Source organism: Epargyreus clarus, unplaced genomic scaffold (assembly GCF_041222505.1).
Source record: "Epargyreus clarus isolate Ecla_fem2 unplaced genomic scaffold, WU_Ecla_fem_2.2 ptg000012l, whole genome shotgun sequence".
NCBI classification, from domain to species: domain Eukaryota; kingdom Metazoa; phylum Arthropoda; class Insecta; order Lepidoptera; family Hesperiidae; genus Epargyreus; species Epargyreus clarus.
This window is the reverse complement of record NW_027332220.1, coordinates 2,339,634-2,356,609: the sequence shown is the minus strand read 5'-3', so window position 1 is coordinate 2,356,609 and position 16,976 is coordinate 2,339,634. Positions and strand designations below refer to the sequence as shown.

The window sequence follows — 16,976 nt, the reverse complement described above, 5'->3', positions numbered from 1 at the left end:
AAATACCAACACATCGTTATCGATGCGAATAAATCTCTTATTTCCTTTCTCCTAGAACAACAACCTCTCCTTGCAACAGCCCTACGTATACACGTATACTACACATATACATTAATCTTAAGAAAATAAAGTGTACTACATTGCATTATGATTATAACACTTAATCATAACTATATAGACATTATTTTTTTATTAGTGCTTCTTCAATTCAATTTATTTTTTTCTTTTATGTTTCTTTCTTTTTATTAACTTGCTTGTAGTCAACACCTATAGTGGCATTAAGGTAGCCCCTAACGTGTTTTGTTGTACCTTAACTGTATAAATGTACCTTATGTTGGTGTTCAATAAATAAAGGAATAAATATTGCTAAATATTAAATAAAATATATAACATAATCCCTCAGAAGGCATTCTTCCTTCTTACTGGAAACATGGGACTCTTCAAGAGGGGTGCAAAAAGAACTCTCCTTCAAAGCCGGCGATGCATTGGCGACCCCTCTGGTGTTGCAAATATCCATATGCAACGGTGACTTTCGGTGCTTTCCACAAGGTAGCCCGTCTACCTTATCATTAGGTATACTTATAAAAAATAAGTTTTAGGCGTCTACTAGTCCAGACTTTCACATTTGCCAACTATTTATGAATAGTTTAGGAAACCGAAACAAAATCATGAAAAAATAAATAAAACAAGCCAACATTACCGCTCAGCGCTTCTATATTTAAAATAAATCTTATAATAAAAACAAAAAAATATCTATCATACTATCATTTACAAAGTACTACACAAATACACAATTTGGCAGAGACCATACATAGTTCATTCATAACATAAGCTCTTCATATCACCTCGCGAACTAATATTAATTAAAGAACTATCCTCGTGATAGAGCGGTCATCATGACAGTGTAATACGCAGTGGGTTCCAGGTTCGATCCCCAGCCAGACAAATATCTTAGATTTCTCATCTGGGTCCTGGTTTTTTTTTTAATATCGGCAGCAGATAAGCATGCAGTTGACCTGATGGTTAGTGGCTACTGCCGCCCATGGACATCTGTAATGAACCCCAGATAGGTTTAGACTTTTCTATGTGGCCGACCTGAGATAGGAGTCTAATCTTACATGTGATTTATACAGATGTCCATAGGCATGCATAATTTATAAAAAAGTAGCTGCAATTTTGGTAACACTACAACAGTATGAACTAAAAACATACGTAGAGTCCGCGCCAAACTTCTAGTCCGCTCTGAAGTAGTTGCGCGCTGGTGTACTCAGAAAGCCAATGCTGTCGAACACAACTACAAGCTTATACTCTGTAGAGGGTGTCGGGGACCCGCGCTGTATTCGTCCCGCTAATATCTACAATTTGCTATTGCTACGCGACTCGCTTCTATATTCAGAGCGGACTAGAAACTTGACGCGGACACTACCTTATACTAACAATATCATTATCTTTGATTGCGAGGTGATAAAGAAGGCATTGTCTCCACTCAATAACTTCAATACATTTAAAATACAAAAAAATACAGCTGGTATAAGAAATATGACTCAATCCACTAGTTCTTCTAATGTAAAATTATCTATCTACAAGCAAGCGAGAATAATGAAAAAAAAAACTAAAATAAATTCACTTGCTTTAAAATAACACGGCTACTTATTACAACTACATATTAATTCATAGAATTGAAAACAATTGACACAAATACTAACCATCTTTATTATAGTTAATCACTTCGAAAATATTAATTTTGTTGATAGATTTTTTTATTAGCTTAGTTTTGACGCATAACTTGACGCGCAGTGCTAAAAATATTGACGCGTACCTTTCTTTTAACGCGCGGTATTAAAAATTTGACGCCTAATGTCTAACCTTTGACGCGTAGTATAAACTTTTAGGGAATTTAAGTGAGCACAGAATAAATTCTCTGAATTACATATAGTATTATTATATTGATATTCCCAAAGTGAATAACCATATAATAAAGATTGTAAGAAAGAAGGAAAATCAAATAAAACAACACGCATATCCCGACAGCGAACGAACATAACACATTAAGAAAAATATTAGTAAATATTCAGAAATATAGAAATAATAGAAGTCACCCCTCAATAATAGAAAACAAACGTTCAACAAAATTATACAAAGACTAACCATTAAACTTACACATGTTCGTAGAGTAAAATAATTTGAAAAATTTCATCTAGGTATACATATTTTGAAAAAATATTTTCTCTACCTACAAACGAAATTACGAATACGGGGGAGGCGTTCTTTTAAAAATCTACATTCCATATTGTCTATGAAAAAAAATGGAATATTAGTTTTTTTACAATCATGTCACACAAAATATAGTGTAAAGTGTTCTTATTTAAAAAATTAGTGCCTAATTTGAGCCAACAAAACAGTTTTTATTTTGTCTATCTGTTTTTGCTAACATTGTATTTTGAGCACAATTTCAGACGAGAACAAATTAATAAAAGTCAATAATATTAATTAATAAATCAGTATAGAAAAAATCAATTAAATACAGTTCTTTATTTTGTGACAAAAACGCCTCATCCGTAATCCTCATAAAAACAACTCATCAATCATATGTAGTACACACTCAAACTTAGTATGTACATCTATTTACATAAAACAGAAAAAAAACATAATTTCGTGAAAAAAAAATCAAACAGAATCATTCTAATAATTCCTTCTAATATTACTTGCAAAAAATTATAAGCAACAATTTATGCAATGATTAATGTGTGTGTTTTAATGCGATAGAACATTTCCTTTTTTTATTTGTGTGTGTGGATGAACAATCGTCTCTAAAGCTGACCGCCCATTGACTACTATCGTGAGCGACTGTCGCTCTTATACAAGCGTACTGTTGCTCATGTGTTATAGTCCAAGCCAAACTGCAAGTCCGCTCTGTATTTAATGCACGCAGGTGTTAGAGAGCCAATGCGGTCGAACACAACTACAAGCATATACGTCGTAGCAACAGTAAGGTCACACTAACTGCGCTATGTGCCCGCGGGCGAGAGCGGGCAGCGGGGGGTGCCGTGGGTTCCAACGCTGTCTTCGTTCCGCTGATATCTACAATTTGCTGTTGCGCCGCGACTAATTTCAGTTTGGCGCGGACTATACCTCCCTTAGTTTCTTGCCAATATATCAATATTACTCAAATGGTCGGCATAGGTATACGAATGGCTCTTTCAGTATTTTAATGATCATCAGAATACTTTATACTTGAGTGAGACGATCCCCGGATGAAATATTATTAATAATGGATCTTTAACGACGGATATACTCTAATAGTAACGCCTCATACAGTCTCCCATTGCAGTGAACAAAAAAGCCTAAAAACACAAATCTGTCAAAGAAAAATATCGAATCGCACCAAACGGATCGTAAACCGTTTCACTAATCCTCTCTCTCAAACTCTCAACTTCTCGTACCTTCTAAAAACTCCCACACCATCGTAACCAGACATCACACATCGTATGTACAAGATGAGATCATATCCGTACCCTGGATGGGTACGTCAAGTCTACCAATACGGCGCCGGCCCGTTCCTGCATCTTTGTCCCTTGAACCCCCCGTCGCCGTAACCGTTCCCCCAGGGGAGGTTCCTGCCCCTGGGGGGTCGGGTCTTCATGGGGCTCTGGTAGCCGGCGTACCCCCGGTTGCAGCCCGGCCGGCAGCCGTTCCGCGGCGTGTTGGGGTGGCTCCCGGGGGGCGGGGAACCGAACTGCTCCCACTGGTCCGGCACTGGACAGTTACCGCAACCCGCCCATGCGTAGTCACCTGCAATATTATTTTACATCAATATTATAACAAAAATATTTGCTTTTTAAATATAACAATAAAAAAATATGTGTTACGTTTTTTCTCATATAAATTGTAATGAATTTTTTAAATTATAGATTTATAAAATTGTATCTAAAATTGACAAAAAATGATTCTAATGAATAACTTTAATTAGGAGGTCGTTTATTTTAAATACATACCTATCCTTGTAATAAACTATTAAATAAAATTATTATTGCGCACAATAAGTTACTTATGATCACCATTACATTATTGTACGTACTATTTTACTATTTTAAAACAGGGTGACAAAAAGACAGACAACAATGATCAATAATATTTATTTTTACATAACTACTTTTTGGCCAGAATTTGGAAGAATATCTTTGCAAGTTTCGTTCTGTTAACCCCTCCTAGCATATCACGATCCATTACGATTACAAAACATCAAAATATTCTAGTGAATTACAGATATTATATAAAAAATAAAGATATTTACTATTGCAAACATTTAAAATATTCTAACACAAAATATTCACTTTAATAAATATATATGTTAAGGTAAGCGCATAAAATAATGTACATATATTTAGTAATGATAAATTATATTATTTATATAACAATATCTTATTTATTACACGTATCACTGTCATTAAATAATCATAATCGGTAATATAAAAAATATACTTTGCATAATAATCAAATTGACAGTACGGAAGTTATAGACAGAAGACTACTAATACTATTATAATTGGAAACATATTAGTGTGTATGATAAGACATAAGTATTTTACTAATTTAGGTGATTTCGTATAAGTAATTATTAACTACGACATGAATTACTAAGTCCTTAATAACAAACAATTCCTATAAACAGGATTTAATCGTATCTACCTGTTACAATTAAATTATAGCCCAAAAAGGAATTAATAAATTAAAATTCGGTTATTAAATTAAATATCGATACCTTGATACGCAAATCAGCCAACTCAACTTTTTGTCAACATGTTTTTTTATTTATTTTGATAGTAAATGGCGTTGAACAAAATGAAAATAAATAAAAGAAACAAAGAGTGGAGTTGGCTGATTTGCGAATTAAGGTATCGTAATGGTCTTTTTTTATTTATGCACAGAAATTGTCTTTAAAGGTTAACTTAAAACCAGATTCAACTTTTGTAAAAATATATCACCACAAAAAGAAAACAAAAAATATTTTCTTACTAATTTCACTGAACGCAAAGTCATTCTTATATCCCAAAATATTTAATCCGACATAAAATGGTGACTAATGTAAATAAATGAAAACCCGATAAATGTATTTTTAGTATGTACTCGTAAGTGGTTCTCTTGATAAATATTTTTAAATGACAATATTTCGATCCAGTTAGATGGATCGTGGTTATGGCGAAACAAAGCTCAACTTGCCGTGATCACGATCCATGATATATAATGGATCGAAATATAGCCATTTTAAAAATACCTCAATTAAAAATCTGTTCCATAATATTAATTCCGCGACGATATTAAATAAATAATAATAATAAATAAATATTCCTTTTAAGATATCAATATCAAATAATATTCTTTATTAATCTTTTGCAATCCAAATCCCAAATTGTAATAGCTAATTAATATCAATAAAATTATCCTAATCTAAACGTAATTACCATAAGGCCAGTACAACCTAACACCTAATACATAATACCTAACGTGTTTATAAAGTTACAATAACAATTATTTTAATAATAATGAATAATACTATAAATATTTAGTACGTATTAATAAGAAATTTAATGATACTATAAAACCTTTTTAATATTCAGTATATTTTCTCTTCAATCAATAAACATTTTAGAATATCATACGAAGTAAGCATTAATTTAAAATAACAATGTTTATAATTTTAATGAATTTATAAGGAAAACTATACAATATAGAAATTTTTTATCATTGTTTTATCATATCAACTTGTTTATTTCAATGACGTAAAATCCGTAAAACATTTGCGTAAAATGACAAATTACGCTCGAAACGAGTTTTCTATTTTTACGCATTTACTCAATCCAAACCACGACTATAATTCCTAACAAATGAATATACCATTAAAAATAGATTATTTATCTAGATTTCTTATTATTTTTATAATCCACGAAGTAATCACATTTAAATACTATTCAATAATATACATTAGAAAATATGAGTTAAGCTAATGACAAACTTAATGCCATAATCAATTTGTTTGATGATAATTGACACAATACTAACAGAAAAATAGATTTTTATTATTGTTGGAATAGGAACCAAAAGGAATAGAATAGATATATGGTAAATTAAAAATATGCCTGAGGTCAGGATAAAAAGTATAAAATAAAAAAAGAGTAAAAATAAAAAAGAGAATAATTGAATAAGAAAACAACTATATCGCACTAAAATTCCTTGACCTACTAACCCCCGCAGAAACTTTTCTTAAAAAATACGCATTATTAGGCACAATTCACGTTTGATACTGGTTCTAGCAATCTAGACCTACGATCCGTATTCGTCAAGAAAACCTGCCACCAACATCCAACCTTAAAGATTAAGAAGAGTACATTACTGATATAAACTAGGAAATAAAAATACACAATGAGATCGATGTAATCATTAACACGATGCCAGCAGCAGGATTTCTCGCCAAACTATCCATATAATAACATTACTACATACTCGTAATAGATAAGTTAATAATACAATATAATCTATGAATTATCTAACCTAAGAAGGGACTATAGCGTCTGTGATGAGTGTCGGAATCAAAAGAAATTGATATTTGCTAAAACATAAAATTAAAACAAAAATTAAGTTGCATTAACTAGTAATACATACACTATTAAATAACTATGATTTTGTATCGATCATTAATTTACGCATTTTGGTAATTTGCGTAAAATTAGCCAACGTAAATAGCGTTAGCATTATACGTCTCCTCAATTTACGCGTAAAATGAGTCATGTAAATAAGTCGCAGTAAAGAGATACAAATCTACAAAGGTATAGGTACACATGCTCTTTCAATCCTTCGTAAATCATATTAAAAAATCTGACACCCATCACATGGAAATAGAAGTTTAGGAACAGTTTAGGGTACAAGAACAACACTGATAGACTCCGATACATCTACTGAACATTCGAATCACTTCTGCATATTGTCACCGTAACGACTCGATTCACAGTGGACTTGTTTTGATTAACTGGAAATATATCACCTTTCTTATTTTGTAGACTATACATTGGATAGATTGATTATTAATTATGGGCGTTTATCGCAGTTTGTATAAAGATAGGCGCTGATCACACAAAGGCATATGAATTTGACTTGTGGTGCATTATGTATACAGGGTGAATTTTTCAAACGGGCCTTCAGGGCCAAATCCAAAACTATAAGGATTAGCGAAAAATGCTGAAAGGAGTTACGAGGCCGATTTTGATAAAAACTAAAACTGCATCATTACTTTTTTAAAATAACGTTTTCCCTAGCTGGGAATCAAACGAGTTCATTTTGAAAAAAAAATACACCTCTATATTATTACATTATCTGATAGTGTTGCTTAAAAGGATCAAAATCTAAGAAGTAATGATAAATGACAAACTAAAGGATAAGCCTCAATTTTAACAAAATACATATTCTTTCATATTAACTTGGCAGTTAAGTTCATTCATCAATTTAAACATTTTGCATATTAACATATTTTTGGCTCAATTTTTAAAATCGTTCGAAAGCGGACGTTTTGTTCTCCAAGAATTTATATTTTATGTCCGACTTAGTTAAGGTTTTTTTTTTAGGACCATTATAACAGATTTAACTTGCTATGGGCGGAGTTTCGTTTAATACAGATGCAAAGTTGACAATTTGCGAGAATGAATTTTTTGAGTCAAATTCGAGTGATTACGTAACAAAGAGATATTGAAAATTATATTTAACGTTGAAACGAAGTTGTAAACAACAAACAACAAGGATTTACTAAATAATCAGTTGCCTGTTTTTATTAAAAAATAAAACCTAAAAACGGCGGTAACTTATTTGCCAAACTATTACTTTCTCATACTAAGCCATATGTCACGGTCATAACATCGAATAATTAGTTGATCTTTCAATAAATTCTTCAATAGTATGACTTATGTATGTTTCTAAAGAATTATACATAAATCATTTGTTATGTATAATCCATAAGGATTAGTATGCCAATGTATGGAAAAATATGTATTTTCTTCAAAATTTTCCTTTTCCTTTAATTTGTCACATAACATTACTTCCCAGATTTTGATTCTTATAAGCAACACTATCAAATAGTGGAATAATATAGAGGTGTATTTTTTTTTTTTTCAAAATGAACTCGTTCGATTCCCGGCTAGGGAAAAATTAATTAAAAAAAGTAATGATGCAGTTTTAGTTTTTATCAAAATCGGCCTCGTAACTCCTTTCAGCATTTTTCGCTAATCCTTATAGTTTCGGATTTGGTCCTGAAGGCCCGTTTGAAAAATTCACCCTGTATATATGAACAATAATGCTGGTGTGCATGTGGTACACACAATCGCGCCAACACTTGTGCAGAATATCTAACTCTCTATCTATGGTAGGATAGAGCACAATACGCCCTAAACCGTAGAAACTCACACTAATTTATCCAGTAAAGGGCACATTTAAAACCAACGATATTAGATTTCAATAAGCTTAGTAGATCTTTTATGTTTCTCTATCACCACCAATTGACTACGAATGAAACAATATTTATTTTGCTGATTAGCGCAACATTCGAATTACTTGCAAAAAATATAATGTAATCATTATTATTATTACGTATGCCGTGCTCACGTATACTTGTGGGGACACGACCTTTTATTCTCTACTTGTTATCTTTGTGAATTGTTATTGTGTTTTCTGCGTTGGTGACCCTTAATTAAATAAATAAATTATTGATATGTTAGTAATGTTTTAATCAAGTTCACCGTGATTCGAGTCTTTCAAATACACCCAAACGTAACACAAGTATACCATGAAATAACTACGAATGAAACAGATATAACTAAACGATTAATGAAGGTAAACATTTTATTTGACTTAACAAAATCTATGTCTTTAGAACTAATAGCTTTATATGTTATTTAGAAAATAAATCTCTCCGTAAATAGTGAAATAAAAATAGATTCTAAATAAGTATTTAACAGGCGGCTAAAAATATTAAGTAAGAATGATTAGATAAGTGGAATAAAGGATTTAAATGTTATAGTTTAAACGGCTAATTTAGGTGATATTTTTGGAACAGCCAAATTATTTTGAAATCTATTCTAATTCTGCGGTCAAACACAATGACAAACATATACTCCATAGCAAGATTAAGGGCACACTAACTGCGCTATGTACCCGCGGGTGTGACCGGGCGGCGGGGGGTGCCATTTGCTATTGCGAAACGACTCGCTTCAATATTCAGAGCGGACTAGAAGTTTAGCGCGAACTCTACAGATGACGTCACATTGAAATTATCGTCTATATTATTTGATTTCACCTCGCTACCGTTTACAATCCTCGCTGCATCCGAAGGTCATAAAGAAGAACCTATCATAGATTCCAAATAAGCCAGAATATGCACCAATTAAACCATTTAAACTACAATGATGTTAAAAGCGTAACTAAAAGTTTTGTGATAACATGTAATTATTTATTTATTATAAATGTAAAGTGCTTTTAGAATGGCAACATGACCGATGCTTAATTGTATTGGACCTACCTTTTTTTTTACCATTTGAACCTTCGACTTTTGTACAAATTTTGCACGAATACATACATATATTTGGTTTTTAATAAGACCACCTGTTGCTGGTCCAGCTCCAGAATAGATACACAAGAAAAGTTACCTTTTGAATGGAGTAAGTTCTCGCCAATTTACACCAGATCACGATTACTGATTACCACAAGGTTAATTGCCTATTTGGCAAAGAGAGACGGGTGACGAGTAGCGGGAAGTCGCTACACCTACATTTCACTTTACAAGATAACATTAAAATAAAACTTTACTTGTTTCATCATCTCAATCCTTAAAACTGCAGCGATCCAATACAATTACGCACCAGCCAATTCAATTATTGCCCTAACTGCAATATCTATAATACTCATAACGACAAAGCGAATTCAACACCTACTTATATTTAGCTGTTAAACAGACGAATACAAACTATTGAGCACATCTTGTGATTCATAAGCTGAGACAATTGTAATACGATGGATTATACGATAAAGTTGTAAATATGTTAAATAAAGATCTCTTATTTTATTCATAAGACAAGGAAGTACCAGTTACTACTATTATAAGTTACATCCATACACTAATCTAAGACTAGATCTATCATTTAGGCGACCCACAATTCTGACGTCTATTTCGTAAATAATATCTGCATCAACATACGTCTGAAGCATAAAACGAAACAAACAATTTCAGATTACAGTACTCAAAAAATATAAAATATTCGCAATGTCGTTGGATAAATTTACAGACAAGAAAAGATCGAATAGCTGAACTAGCTAACTGAATGTATCAGACACTAGACCTATCTCGATGGCTCTGTTTTCATGAGAGTTCACTACTCTATTGAACCTTAAAAGCTAATGGATATATGAGATTTGCCTTTCAAATGAAACCTATAAAATAATAATTTTGATATCATTTTGTGTGATCATTATTTTATATTGACTAAAATGAAATTCAATATAACTTTCTCGTTGTTTTCTTTTCTAGTAAGGAAAGTATTAAAATATTTCTTTATTTTCTACATAACATGTTCTCCGTTTGTTGCCAAAAAAATAAATACCTATTCATTTCTTCGATATTTACGTATACGACGTATATTAGACGCGTCGAACATTTATAGATCTAGTCTATTTCTCGCATTAGAGTCAGATAGATGAAGTATGATAATTATATTTATAGCGAAGAACCTTATTGTATAATCTGACGTACCACAGTAAGAAATTAATAAATTGACATTTGCACAATCATAAATTCCTTAAAACGACGAAAATAGACACCCACTTTAGGCATAAGAGTTATAAATATAAGTAAGTAAAAAGTTGTAATAAAATACATAGAATTCGTTATAGTTCGTTTAAATACTCTCTATTAATTATTGATTATTGAAATTAGCTAAAATATACAGAACTAATGCCCTTTAATAAATGACCTAAACATCCTTATGGAAACTATGACAATTTTGTAGTTATAACCTTAGACATATTCTGATTACGGTGTCTAAAATCGTAAATCTATTCTATGAGGAACTAAACTTGAATGTAAGTTAATAAATATATCTATTTAACATTGAGATCATTTCACGATTACATTAATAAAGCTATGAACATTTGAAAACTTCAATGCATTTTATAAGACAATTTCACACAGTGCCGTACGAAAAGTTCAACAAGCATTGACACATACTAATTGAGCTATTGTTAAATGTATAGTGAAGCAGAGAGTGGTTGCCAGCCGCAAGTGCCTTCACACCATTTAAAATTATTAATATTAAATCAACCGCATGTGTTACCGTTATGTGTTACAATTTTAAAGTTATTTCACTTTAAGGAAAAAATATTATAAATTCAAACGACACTTTATGAAAATATCTTTGTTAAAAATCAAATCATCAAATCGAGATCTAAAATCGAAACTCTTACATTCTTGTCACCAATATATCCAAGTGAAAGTCGCTATAGTCACCTAAGACTCGTCTAGAACAATGTAGTATTTATTAACAGTGAAATTTGTGCTGAGACGGGGTCCCTTAGTTTTAAAGTTATTTTAAAAGATATTATATATGTCTAGATGTAGAATCGGGAAAGAAACGATACACAAAAATACATACAACCGAATATACTACCTCTTTTAGGTAAAAATGGATAGTCGATGTGTGTATGGCGGTGGTATGAGCAGAGTGCATTTTACCCGATCATGTATTTTGACCCGAATGCCAAGGAAGAATTTGTTTTTCGCGCTTATCTTGTATAGTATTAAGTTTCTTTATTACAACTTAACTTTATTTTAACGGCGACTCTTCATCTAGTCATATATAATGTCCCTAGCTAATTTTAAATTTACGAAATTTAGCCTTCGTACTGAGCTTCGAACATTTCCCTACAATTTTTGTAATCTACGCTGAAAATAAACAGAAGATCGATTACTTAAACGAATCTATATTATGATTCTATGACAATTAAACATTCACTACAAACAAGTTGTATATAATGTAAATACATAGTTACCTAGTATATTATAATAGATATTTAAATAACAAATGTATATTAAATTGCAAAAAGAATCAATAGTCGAGGAGAAAATACTCAATTTACGCTAAATTACTAAATTTACGCTAAAATGTATCCGCGTAATTTTCGTAAAATGAGGTAACAATTTTGAAGTAATTTACACTTACAAATGACTAGTTGCTGACGTAAGATAATTTATTTTTAATTATATTCCTAAAATTTACATAATTTACGCAAATATAAATAGGAATCCTCGAAATGAGATTCGCTTTTTAAATTTATATGTATTACTTGTTTCAATAAATATTTTAATCCAAAATAGCATTTATGTTTCCCTCTCGTTAATTTTCCATAATGTGTAAGCGAGAGACATATAAAGCCGCAACTTCGACTTAGATTATTAATTGAAACAAGTTATATTTATCTACCACTCAGCACGAAACAATCACCTTTTCACACGTCAATTATAATCATCATCATTTATAAATCGATTTTACAATCGATTAATTATTAATTTATTCAAAACATTTTCAGTCTAAACGCGACATTATATTTTTGTGAACAATTTTTGCCCAAAATCTAGACACTAGGGCATATCAAAACATTTTTAACACTGGCAACCAAAAAATGTTCACAAAACTGGCAACCCAGAAAGATTTACAGTTACAGATTACAATACAATAATAGTATTTATTTATTATATTATATAACATCATAATAAATAGAAGAAGCGATAGGAGTTTAACAATGGAGAGGGTTCTAAGCGCAAAATAACTTTAATTTTTTATCAATCTTGGGTGAGAATGTTCTGGAATGTATATACAAAATCGGAAATCGATACTGACATGTATGTACATAAATATGTATGTTTGAGACATAATAGTGTCTTAGTACGATCATATTGGAATTTACATTTTTCGAATAAAGCAAAAATAAATAAATAAACGTGTCTTTGTTATTTTAGAAAAATATTGTGGACATTTTATATCCTAGAGAGATAGTATGTTAAATACATTTTTATAAAGAATCATGTCAATAAAATCAACGTCAATGCTAATAAAAAATAGAAATAAGGGAAATAAGCGCATCGATGGTGCCGGTTCAGTCGATTCAAAAGGCTTTTTTTTTATAGGATTGAAGTGGCTAGCGAGCATGCAGTAATACTGATGATAAGGCACTGCCACTCATGAACTTCTGTAACCAACTTCATATAGAATAGGCATTATTTGAAGCTGTCATACATGCGTGGCTATTTTTGAGGTAAGTTGGTTAAGTCATAAAATATGTAACCTTCTTTAAAAGACGAAATTCATGATCGCGTCTTACCGGTCCACATTTATTAAAAAAAACCCTAAAATAATGTTAATTCCCCTTAAACCCAGAATACAAAACCAATAGCCCCAATCCCAGAACATTCCCCCCACCCTTAAGCTAGGCCGCACAAAACTACTACACGACATCACATCACGACATCACGACACGACACGACAATAAAAAAAATCGTCCGCACCGCCTATATCCTTGTGTCGGTAAGGCGGAACTTTTTGCAGTAGACCCCTTTTCAAAACTGACGGTGGTGGGGCATATATGCCGGCTGGGCGTAGAGGTCGCGGCGGTAGGGGCGCGCGGGCGGCGGCGGGTACATCCCGTAATTGGCCGTGTAGTCCGCGCGGCTGTGCAGCATGTCCAACTGGTCGAGGCTGTGGTGCCGCTGCGGGTAGTGCATCGCGGCTGTCCGGCCAGCAAGGCAGCGTGCGCATATTACACGGTTTTATATTCGTTATGGTCCGCGCCAAACTTCTAGTCCGCTCTGAAGTTGTTGCGCATATACTTCGTAACGTTAGCGCACACTAACGCAGCTATGTCCCCGCGGGCGAGACCGGGCAGCGGCCGGGAAGGTTCCGCGCTGTCTTCATCCCGCTGATATCTACAATTTACTATGGCGACGCGACTCGTTTCTATATTCGGAGCGGACTAGCAGTTTGGCGCGGACTATACCACTACAGTATTTTTTTAAACAGTTACCATTGTATATCATTAACGATACTACTACGTCGTTTTTTATTTAAACGGTTACCGTTATTGGTTATATATTAAGTTATATCGTTTTCAAATACGACCTAGTTTGACAATAATGTAAATCTGTTGTTTGAATTAAAAATAGAGTTTAGATATTTCCAAGGAACCCTTGACAAAGAAAATCCTATTGTTGGTACTACGATGTCGACAAAGATATAAAAAAACTATCGTATCGTAAAAACCATAAAAGCTGTTTAGTTCTGTACGTTATTTGTAAAATAACACATTTATACAATAGATATATTTAAATTAAAAAAACTATTTAAATAAAAAAATAATTTCCCAATTTTACGCGTTTCAAGATTCCTAAAATATTTTATTTCGTTAACTTCTATTACGTCAAAGTCACATAAATAACAGAGTAATAATGGACCAGTATTTTTACGGTCTTATTCATAAAAAGTTATAGCACACTTATAACGTTGCTATAGTACGATTGTCAAAAAGTGTTATTCATAAACGTATTTTAGGCACTAAACCGTTCTATAAGCCTTCTATAACTTATAGAGGCCAGAACCCTACTATAACAGTGCTATAAGACAAAGATGGCGGACTCTCATCAGCTGATTAGTGATTACTAACCTAATTTGACAATATGTTTTGAATAAATTTTAAATGGCAATGTCCGTTTTATATATAAACTTGAAATAATTTATTTAAATATCCGATATATAACATTATTATATCACTATTTCAAATTACAATGCAAATTTTACAAAGCTTAGATATTATTAATAATCTAGAAAACCGTCCACTTCGAAGAACATTGCACCAAAGAGTGATCCGTTTTCTTTAAACGACGAAGACTTTCGGAAGCGTTATCGCTTTAATAAATCGACAGTAAATTTTATAATTGATCTCGTACGTAATGATCGTAAATTAGATCGCAGAGATCCTGGTACACCTTCTGAAATACAATGTTTACTGCCATAAGATATTGCGAATGTTTACAAAACGAAACTTAACAAAACATTTATATCCAACCAATTTTCACTCCTTTATCTTTTAACAACTTTTGCTTAATATCCTATTTTAACAAATAAAATATTTTTAAATTCGCGGTATTTACAAATACAATGACACTGACATGTTATTTGGTTTTATTGACAACGCATTGACAAGAATGTCAAGACAGAATATTTTTTTAGTACGAAATAATCTCATTTAATGGTGTTTATCTATGGATATTTGTCAATTTGTTCGCCGAACTTCACTATAATGGCAACATTTTCATTTATAGTTGACTTTAGCGACACATTAGTTATAGGAGGTTTATGGAACGTTTATGAATAAGCAATTTTATAGAACGTTTTATAAGCTTATCGAACACTTTAACTAATGAGTGCTTAAAACCTTCTATAAGCATTTTTTATGAATAAGACCGTTAATATATAACTTTGTTATAATTATATAAAGAACATCGATTTCTCAAAATATTTACACGAAATTAAAGTTCATCTTGTATCACTTTAAAAATGGAAAATAACAACAAATTCAACAAATCTGTTAAAAATCATACACATCGATTCAAAAATATTATGAATGTTAATAAAACATATTGTTATTTTTAACAAATTAAAACTTTTATGTACAATACCTACCTCAATATTAATAAGCCTTATACACATAATACTTACCCCTTAACATAATGATAGGAATATTATAAAACCTATATAAATTTGTAAAAAAAATAAAGCAAGTAGTCATCTGACGCTGACCTGAAGATATAGCTACATATTTGCTATCCGAAAGGACTAAATTAAAACACCTATCTTACCATCAACCATGGAACGAGAACATTACATTTAACACAGCCATTATTAAGCTAAAAGGGTGTTGGTAGTACCCCAATCGAACCACGAAGGGTTCTACCACGGTTCAATATAAAAATATAAAATTACCTCTATTATGATGGAAACCAGCCGCCCATCCAGCGTAGTACGCCGCCTTCTGCTTCCCGTGTTCTTCGGCCACCTGCAAACAAATAACTTATATAGAAAACTACATAGAACATGGTATACCTGATGCCACGTTCATACGCATGCCTAATCTGAACAAACCGTTACAAATTCAAAAGTGTTGATATAGTGTTTGACTTGGTTTATGTCTACTTGTTCAAAAGAAGTTGAAGAGATAACAATATATCATATTCTCTTCAAGATTTCATATTCATTTTAATATTAAACTATCAATGTTTTCAGCTAGTAAAACTAAACGTGTCAGTAAAATATATTATTTTAAACACAACTCAATTTCTTCATTCTTATATATCTTAATATTTATTCTTATATTCTTATATATCTTAAGAAGAACTAAAATCATATAAACAGAAAGCGGGTAGTTTCAGAACACATCTACTATCTCTTGCTATGACATAACATCGATTACTCGATTAAAAAAAAAGCCTATAAAAAGTCAAAATGAGGGTACTTTCAAAACACAAAAAGGATAAACTTCCGTTTAGAACATACCTCCGATCGATCTGAATTTTGATACACCTATGGATTTCGACCCGCAGATGAAGAATATCGTACTCAAAATACCCGCAAATAATATTTTCAAGGTCAAATTGCTCGAAACGATTTTTTTTTTGCTGCTATATTTCTCTGAAACAACTGGGTCCACGCAAAAAACATATAGAACAAAAAATATATATTTCTTTACGGTCTACAACTTTTGTTTGGAACGTTTTTCTCTAACGTTCATATTTATCGCAAAAAACATCCAAAAATAATCGTTTTTGAGCAATTTGACCTTGAAAATATTATTTGCGGGTATTTTGAGTACGATATAAATGTGCTCATGAATAAAGG

The 16,976-nt window shown here is 31.8% G+C and overlaps 1 protein-coding gene across 1 annotated transcript in view; it reads right to left on the bottom strand.

The window, feature by feature from the left end:
• Window positions 1-695: 695 nt before the first annotated feature.
• Window positions 696-16,976, bottom strand: part of Sxl (sex-lethal) — a 41,147-nt gene continuing 24,866 nt past the window's right edge. Inside the window, exons 7-8 of the mRNA XM_073078103.1 lie at window positions 16,065-16,137; window positions 696-3,792 (exon numbers count right to left, since the gene is read on the bottom strand). Coding sequence (XP_072934204.1) covers window positions 3,536-3,792; window positions 16,065-16,137 — 330 coding nt within the window. The 3' untranslated portion in view covers window positions 696-3,535. The remainder of the gene's footprint in view (window positions 3,793-16,064; window positions 16,138-16,976) is intronic.